Here is a 9,806-nt window from a genome sequence, read left to right on the forward strand (position 1 = left end):
GGGCTGTCCTCACCTGAGGCCGGCAGAGGTCGCCAACCTAGGCAAGGGCAAGGGTTGTCCTTGCTGACGTCGGTGAGGGCGTTCCTCCCCAAATCCGACTAGGGCATCGCTTGGGCTGGCAAGGGCGACCCTCAGCCTCACTAGCCCAGTCGTTCGCCTGGGCCTGAAGGCCCTCATGTGAGGACCTCGCCTGGGTTGGCGAGGCGAGGGTTGCCCTCACCGGCGTCGGGCAACCTGAAGGGAGACGGAAAAGAAAAAAGAAAAAGAAAAGAAAAGGAAAAGAAAAAAACCAGAAAAAGGAAAAAAGAAAGAAAAAAGGAAAAAAAAATTAAAAATGTAAAGACGAGAATGCCCTTCAACCAGTAAGGTCAGGTTCTTATTTGAGAATGATATGGCCACTTCAAGCCCTTATTTGATAAAATGGGGGCATTTAAGCCCTTATTTAAGACAATGTTCACTTCAGGCTTTTCGAGGACACTTTAGACTCTTATTTAGATTTTTCCCTTCCATCAATGAGTAATTTTCCTCATTCGTGGTATTTTTCCTCGACTATCATTTTTATGGGTAATCTTGTAATCGATAATTTTCCTTGACTGTTGATAAGTTCCTACCTTTTAAAATCATCCAACGTTTGGAATTCTTTCCTTTCGATCCAATCAATCTTAGACCCAGAAAATTGATGGACTGGACTCTAGAATTTCCCACGCCACCTTAGGCTGCTGCAGGGGATAGAAAAATTTAAAGAACAAAGTAGACAAAAAACGTTGGAGGACTAAATAAAAGAAAAAAGCAAAACGTTAGTGTAGAAGAATTAAACCTAATCTACAAAAAGTCAACTTTCGGGGTTAATACAATTTTCCAGTTTAAATTTTGTAACGGACGCATCGGAAGTTGCACTGGTTTTCAAAAGTTTTTTTTAAAGTAGCTATCCGCTCCAGTAACAGTTCAAACTAATTCAAAGTGTCAATCTGTCCTCGCTGAATAACACAATCTATAGCTAAAATCTGGGTGTAATGAGTTACATTAACGATCAGATCCAGAACATAATCAAAAACTGCAAGTCTAGCGTAATTGTCAGATGTTGAACGAAAAGCATATGAAGCCACATAAGGAGTGAGGGACTTTTCGAGAGCATTGAAACTTCCCGTTCTTTACCTCCCTCTGAACAGAAGCAACAGAAAGAGAGACGGACGAGTCTTTCTATAAATAAGCTCATGCACATTCATCTGAAATATGCAGGTAGCTCTCCTCTCAGCACTTTCATTTAACCCTCTTTGATTGGACATGAGTCCCTTGACTAGCAGGGCGATGAATCCATCTAGTTTGGCTTCACGAAGCATGTTTCTATGGCTAATTGTATCGTCTACGGTGACTAGCTTTGTGATGTCGGAATCCGGAGAAAGCGATATGTACATCGTCCACATGGACTATTCACAGAAACCAGCATCTTTTTCAACCCATGAGACATGGCACCGTGCCATCTTGGCCTCGTGATCCCCATCTCTCAGCGATGGCAAGGACAAGTTGCTCTATTCGTACAACCATGTCATGCACGGTTTTAGCAACAGGCTCACGCCGTCTGAGCTAGCCAAGATTGAAAAATCCCCTGCCCATTGAGCAACGATTAAAGAGTCCTTGGGCAAGCTGTTTACAACCCAGAGCAGCAAGTTCCTCGGCCTACAGCAAGGCTCTGGACTATGGCCCACCAGCTCATATGGAGAAGGTGTCATCATTGGATTCCTCGACACCGGCATATGGCCGGAGAGCGCCAGCTTCAGTGACAAGGAGATGCTGCCGGTGCCTCCAAGATGGAAAGAAGAGTGCAAGAAGGGCACCGCCTTTAGCCCATCTAACTGCAATCGGAAGCTCATCGCAGCAAGGGCCTTGCAGCCGCAGGAATAAAAATATCCAAGAAGCATGACTACAACTCCACGAGATTTCAGGGGTCATGATGGCACACACACATTGTCCACCGCTGCAGGGGCCCCTGTAGTTGGAGCAAGTCAATTCGGATATGCGAGAGGGATAGCTAGAGGAATAGCGCCGGCAGCTCATGTTGCGATGTATAAAGTTTTGTGGGCAGATGACACATACAAGTCTGCATCAAGCAATGTGCTCGCTGGAATGGATCGAGCAATTGCTGACGGAGTAGATGTCATTTCCTTGTCTATCAGCCTCTTTCTCACACCGTATTTCAACGATGTGATTGCCATAGCATCTTTGTCAGCAATTGAGAAGGGCATCATCGTTGTCTGCTCAGGTGGAAATGACGGGGCCTATAACTCCACCCACAATGGAGCGCCCTGGATCATGACGGTAGGAGCTGGAACTATGGATCGAAGCTTAGTCGCGACTTCAACCCTGGGAAATGGGTTAATTGTAGAGGGCATGTCATACTTCCCTGAGAGCATCTACATCGCTGATGCACAAGTTTATTATGGCAAGGACAACCCCAACAAAGCAAGGTGCCGGTTGTCAGCACTAGAACCCAAAGAAATTGCTGGAAAGGTAGTTTTGTGTGACGGAGACAATTCGTTAGGTGTAGACATTGAGGTTAAAAAACTTGGTGACAAAGGAGCATACGCGGCAATTTGCTTGAGCGACGACGTGTTACAATTTTTTCCTGAAGACTACACCATTCCTGTTGTGGTCATTCCGGCTTCTTCAGGATCTCCAATAGGGGACTACGTGACAGGAAAAAACAATGCAACCGTGAGCATGAGGTTCTTGCAGACCAAATTGGGCACAACCCCAGCGCCTCAAGTTGCCTATTTCTCTTCGAGAGGGCCAGATCCAATCAATCCGAGCATCTTGAAACCGGATATTCTTGCTCCAGGGGTCGATATACTAGCTGCAGTTGTGCCAAACAGGCCTTTTATGAAAGTTGGCCTGTACGATCTAGTGACCGATTATGCGGTTGACTCGCTCCACAGCAGCGCCACATATTGCCGGGGTCGCCTCTTTTCTAAAGGCCATGCACAAAGATTGGAGCCCAGCAGCCATCAAATCGGCAATGATGACCACAGCATACACCATGGATAACACCGGGACCACCTTGAAAGACCAAAAGTGGCGACATGCTGGGACGCCTCTAGATTTTGGAGCGGGCCATATCGATCCTAACAAAGCCATGGACCCTGGACTTATATATGACCTGAACTTTCAAGATTATGTCAAATTCCTTTGCAGCTTGGGACATACCAAGAAGCAGATGAGTGCAGTCATTCGGAGAGGCCAGTGGAATTGCAGCCGAAGTGACGGTGACCTGAACTACCCTTCTTTCATCGCCCTATTTTCGAACAAAACTGGCTCAACCAAAGTTAAGAGCTTCAAAAGGGTGGTGACAAATGCGGGAGATTCATCTGTTTACCAAGCGATATTGGCGAGTCCGAAGGAAATGAAAGTCACAGTACAGCCTAGCAATCTCACATTCACTCACAAGTATGAGAAGCAGTGTTTTGATCTAACTATAGAAGTCGATAAGAGTGCTCCTAGAGTGGCTTATGGTTACCTCAAATGGATCGGTCAGCACAATCATGTTGTATCGAGCCCCATTGTGGCTATTTCAGACTAAGCATATTCAGATTACTGAACAGGCAATCGTGTCCGTTCTAGTCAGGAGTCTGTGCAAAATCGTCTTGACTTTTAACAGAACATTGCACATCCTAATGACAATGCATGTGCCTGATTTGCCCGCTTTACATTCGAGTATCCAAACCTTTTTATTATTTCAATCAAGTACATCAAATTCTCAAATGTGCGTCAATGTGAAACCTCCGCTTTAATCACGAACGGAAATTGTCAAAGTGAACACTAAACGGTAAATATCACTTGACTGACAACATTGACATAGGATATGGCCTTTTGCAATGATGCCACATTAATAAAGACGTACCAAACCGTCAAATTTGTCTAAGTAATGCTATCTCTCCTCGTCAACCAACACCGAACGAAGATGATACAATTTTGCTTAGCAAGCGAGCCCATCAGTAATTGGACTTAACTTTTGCTACGTAAGCAAGCCACATCCGTAAAATCTTATAACTTGACAATTTATTAAATGGACACCTCATATTGAGCCAAATTTGAAAAATTGAAGTGCTTAACTGAACAAAAAAATTGATCGTGGACAAAAGTTCAAGTACTTGTAGCCTTATTACCTCAGCTTCTTACTATCCTAGTTCATACCCCGATGCCTGATTGAAGATTATCAATCTGCTGATTTTGATTCTTGTGTGCCATTCTATAGAACAAGAACCCGGAAAAATCACATTTGTGGTGTCCTTACTTTTGCACTTGTTTGATTTTGGTCCCTCTATTTTCTTTTTGCGACAAATTTGATCCCCCCCCTACCATTTTTTTTAGTGACAACTTAAGGACATTTCCAACAATTATGTCCAATTCTTAGTGGAATTTACTGACTTGAATACTGGAGAACGAGATAATATTGGGTAGAGCTATGATGCCAGCATGGCAAAATCCAGGTTTATTCACGGGGCGACACGTGTCGCCCGGGCCCACCACGTTAGACAAGAGAAAATTTTTCAAAATAAAAAGCTAGACTCTCTCTCCTCCCTCTACTTCGCGCGACCTTTCCACTTCTAGATCTCTCTCTCCACTCATGCTCTGCTCTCTATCCCTCCCAACTCACGCTCTGCAAACCACACTGTCGCCTCCGCCGTCCACCCCTCCTCGCCGAACCACGCCGTCTCTCTCTCTCGACTCGCTCACTCCTGACTCACGTTTTGCAAACCACGCCGTCGCCTCTGACCAAGCACGCCCTGCTCTATATGCCACCGCCTCCGCCTCCACCTCAACTTGCTCTATTGTTCTCGCCATCTCCGCCTCCGCCCAGGAAATCTCGTTTAAGGATCAACAAATCGTCTTTACGAGCATGTTTTGGGTTTTCTTTCCTCTTTTCAGTGCTTAAGTTATGTCGATGGGATCTGAGAACAATCTTTGGGCTATGATGCACGGTGCAGCTCTTTTCGAAATTTAGATCCATGTCCACGCCCATTTATGAATCCATACTTATGCAAGGAAAATAAAAGGATCACGTTGTGAACTTCAAAGAAGAAACCCAAAACTTTTCACTGATCAAATGCAATCTCGTTAGATAAAAAAAAATGCAATCTAGTGCTATGATCAGAATTTAGAGAAAGGCGAAAGAAAAGTGTCGTGCAAGAATTTCACAGGACTTGAATATGAACTTCTACATCAGCATAGTCAATATGAATCTCAGACGGAGACAATTTTCATTGAATCTGTAGCTTGTGCAAAGCACAAACCCAAGTGAAAGACATCATCATGTTCAATCTATAATGCAGAAAAAAAAAATTAATAGATCACATTTTCTTTGGGTCTCATGAGCAGAGCTCTAATCAAGAACAAGAAATGTGGTTCGCAGAGCGTGAATCGGGAGGAAGTGAGTCAAGAGAGAGACGGCGTGATTTGACGAGGAGGGGTCGACGGCGGAGGCGACAGCGTGGTTCGCAAAGAGTGAGTTGGGAGGGAGAAAGAGCATAGCGTGAGTGGAGAGAGAAATCTAGAAGTGTAAAGGTGACGCGAAGTAGAGAGAAGAGGAGAAAGAGTCTTGCTCTTTCGTTTGAAAATTTTCTCTTGTCTGACGAGGTGGGCCCGGGCGACACGTGTCGCCTGATGAATGGATTTAAATTTTACTACGCTGATATCACGACTCTACCCAATATTTCTCCGGTGCCTACACTAAGAGTAAACAACAAACATTATATTCATGGTCCTCGTGGTTTTGCACCGTTTTCAATTTTGGTTCCTGTACTATCCGATAACATTATCTTGTACAACCAACGTTATCTTCCATTGACGATTTAAGAAAATCTTATGCATTTTCTCCCGAGGACATTAGATTAGCCGATTCAAATGGTGTCTAAGTCAAAGCTACTCATGAAACTTTTTGATTATTCTAGTTCGTTCTATTGTCGGCTATTTATCTTGCATTGACTGGTCAGCTATTGTCGTTGCTTCATTAGATAATTTTCATAAGAAACCATGGAAACCGCAGTAGATGGAGAACTCGAATGAGAATAATACAGGAAATGGACTGAACATAACAACTAAGAGGGGAGCGAATTGATTGTTGTAGGATTTTTACAACTTCTTCATGCAAAACAGTGTGTAGAGAATGGACTAGTTGTAGACCAAACATGCAAAGCAGAACGATTATCTTTTGTCAATTGCAAAGGCACAGAGAAAAAGGGATAGGAGAAACAATTTATAGTGGTTCGGATTACTCCAAGTCCCAGCTCTAACAATCGAGTAACAACACTAAAATCCACTAGCGCAAACCTTCAAGTCTTTGACATCATTTACAGATGAAGTTGACTCTCCATGAAGAAACATAGCTCACTCTACGCTTAAAACACTCTTTACAATGATTACGCCCACAGTCATAGAGAATTACAACTAAAAACACAAAATTGTCTCAAAGAATAAGCAATTTTTGGGAGTACCTTAATTTACTAGGCCAACCTTCAACAACCATCGATGCATATATATAGCCCTCCAAACCAAACGGCTTTTTGGAGAATTTTTTTTTTTTGATCGAATGCTTGTTAGAGACTTAATAGGTGGGAAAATTATCAAAAAAGTCATAAACATATTGCACTTGTGCCAATTTAGTTCTAAACCTTCCAATTGTGTCAAATGTAGTCTTAAACGTTTTTACGTTTTGCCAATTGAGTCCATCCGGTCAATTTTGACATAAATGCTACTCGTCTTACGTGGCGCGACCGGCGCTAATATGGACATTTTAAAATAATATTTTCATAAATTTGTGATTTTTTTATAATTTTTATTTTTTCTTTACTTTTTTTTTTGGACTAAGGGCCAGCAAGGGTCGCTAGCCAACCCTCGCCTGATCTAGGAGTTGCAGCCTCGCTTGAGGCCGACAAATGCCGCAATGCCCTCACCTAGCTAGATCTGGCGAGGGCATCACAGCCCTTGCCAAAACTAGTTGAGGGGCTGCACACCCTTGTTTTGGTCAACGAGGGCATCACAGCCCTCGCCCAAGCCTTCCCTGGCCACAGTGAGGGTATCGCAACCCTCGCCTAGTACTGGCGACCCATGATGACCCTTAGTTTAAAATATATATATATATATATATATATATATATATATTAAAAAAGTGCACGTCAGCGCCGACCGTGCTACATAGGATAGCTGGCGTCCATGTTAGCGATTTTCGGCCAAAATTGGTTGAATGAACTTAATTGGTAAAATGTGAAAATATTTAGAACTAAATCGACACAATTGAAAGGTTTATGGCTGAATTAGCACAAATATAATAGGCTTAGGACTTTTTTTTTTGTAAGTATCACCTTAATAGGTCAAAGTAGCCATTTCAAAGGTTATTCTTAGCTCATAACATTCACTTGAAACTAATTAATGAATTTTGCCCGAAATTGACCAAATGGCTTCTACAAACTTGCCTAACACTTGCCTCTACTTAGCCAAAGATGGCAAACCTCATCTGACTTCTTTAGAACGTTTCTCTATGGATCATAAAGGCCTAAAGTTGGCTCCAAAGCACCAATTTGAATGTGAATCAAATTCATATGGTGTTGGGTCTTTATTTCCAAGTACGAGGATTATTGTCCCTTCCGTCTGAAGTGCAAGATTCCTTTATGACATGATCCATCTAGACTTGACGATTTTACCATAGTTAAATTTGTTCACCTACTACACTTTGATCCTTCTGAGCATTGATGTATGAATGTTATCTAAGTTGTTCTCCTTCTATTTGGTATGTCGAAGCACCTCGACGATCGCATGTCCTTTGCTTGTTCACCAAAATTCAATGTAAAGTCCTTCCAACTCTAAGAGTTTATGAAATTTGAGCATTATAGTGTCAGAGCTTTATCGCATTAGTAAATTGTAGATGCACTTGTGATTACATAAGAAATTTGAGCTACAATACGTATGCATAAGAATTTATATGGATTACAGTTCATGATTCCTTTTAGATGACAGGTTTACTTTTCTCACTCCCTTTCTCTTGTGAACACATATGCACGTTAAATGTCAAAATCACACCAAAAAGACATAGTAAAAGGGAAATCTGACGAAATAAGATAACTTCATTTATAAGACAGACAGTATCCTACACGAGGAGAGCTGTGAGCAACTTTACTGTTCCTACCAAGCAAAGAAGTCATGTAGACTGGATATCCATATCACGGGAACAATAAAAACATATGCCTAACGGCGCAATAATACAATAGAGCAGAATATCTTTGATGAGCTCTTTCATCTGAAGGTGACTCTCCTCATCCTCTTCGAGTTCATGCAGAATCTCTCGTTGTAATATTTTGGGCCAAAATACTAAATAGGGCCAAAAGCCCAATTACCTTGTAAAAGCTCTCAATCCATTCTTTTGCCAAGCCTTAGCCCAAACAAAGTGCAAGAAGTCTTCTTCCCCGTTTCAGCAGTGTGATCGTGAATTGAAGCGTAAACGATGAAAAGCAGGCGGTGACAAAAACAGGGAAAAGAGAGACACTTTTGCTCGCACACGTTTCGGATGTCCTGACAAACTGAATCAACTTTATTTTGCATCATGCGATAAGGATTCAAGCCCTTTGATCATTTAATCGGAGTAGTTTTTAGAATTAAGGCGCAAATTCAAAGATATGTGAATTTTGAACTGTGATGTTTGATTTAGGAGTTGTTAAGCTCTAAATTTTTGTGGAAATGATAGTTGAAGACATTGTGGAGCCATAGGGTTTGACGACAATTGATTCTGGCTTATGTTTTGATCGAAATGGAGTTCTGAAGTTTCGTATACGATTTGCGCCTAATTGACAAATATGAATGTTCGCTATAAACAAGTTTCTTCATTAGTGCATAGAAGTCGATTGGTCGATGAATAAGTGTAGCTTAGTCAAGTCATTCAATAGAGTAATGTATTACTTGGATTTTAATATTGTATTTTAATTAATTGATAAGAATATGAGTGCGCCGGCTCGAGTAACCTTCCTAGGTTGGTTTTCAGCTTTCGAGATGAGTGGTGCTATTCTTTCTTTGAATTTGTAAACTCATATTTTGAAAACGATATGAATTATATATATTATAAGTCATGAAATGGCATTTTTGTTGCATAAAAATGTGGATCTAGCATATATTACTTTTAATATTTATGAATGGTTTTAGAAATGTTTTAAGAAATGTATTCAGAAATGTTATATAATATATATATATATATATATATATATATATATATATATATATATAGTTTTGCGAATCTGGTTTATAAAGTGAATTCTTAAATGATTTAAGATATGTTCGTATGAAAGATATTCTGATTGATGAACTGAGTTGTGAAGGAATACATATTTTTGTTTATGAAAGGTATTCTGATTGATATATTGATTCGTCAAAAGTTAAATATTTTGGTTATTGAAATTGATGGTCAAGGGTTATTGGAGATTGAGGTTGGTGGATTATGCTCATATTGCTATGATTAGAACTCATTGAGGGGTAAGTATGCATATTGTTATTATGACGTCCTTCTAGACCTAACCAGTGACTAATATAAGTGGAGACCTAGTCAAGGAGAGAAAAATTGGTCCCCTTTGTCACAAGCATTAAGAATTATCATAGCTAGATATTGAGCATTAGATTAGCCAATGTAATTGACCATTGATGTTTGACTTGATAGAGATTGATCAATGGAATAAACCTTTGATGGTTGATTTGTTATTGTTGAGTTGATATTAATTATTGATCTTATACGTAAAAAAATTTTGTTGTCGGAAAGATATCGTTCGATTTTG

At 40.9% G+C, this 9,806-nt stretch overlaps 1 protein-coding gene across 1 annotated transcript; it reads left to right on the top strand.

Annotated features, from left to right (window-relative positions):
- The first annotated feature begins 1,917 nt into the window (after window positions 1-1,917).
- On the top strand, window positions 1,918-3,042 carry LOC115693693 (subtilisin-like protease SBT1.7). Its single transcript, XM_030620741.1, has one exon. It carries the CDS (start codon window positions 1,918-1,920, stop codon window positions 3,040-3,042), a length of 1,125 nt encoding a protein of 374 aa, XP_030476601.1.
- The last annotated feature ends 6,764 nt before the right edge of the window (window positions 3,043-9,806 follow it).

This window comes from Syzygium oleosum, unplaced genomic scaffold (genome assembly GCF_021117445.2).
Source record: "Syzygium oleosum isolate NSW1041296 unplaced genomic scaffold, Sole_v2.1 Sole_v2.05, whole genome shotgun sequence".
Lineage (NCBI taxonomy): Eukaryota > Viridiplantae > Streptophyta > Magnoliopsida > Myrtales > Myrtaceae > Syzygium > Syzygium oleosum.

Bases quoted from the DNA above. Each gene is read 5' to 3' on its own strand.
- LOC115693693 (XM_030620741.1), top strand. From the start codon at position 1,918: ATGACTACAACTCCACGAGATTTCAGGGGTCATGATGGCACACACACA.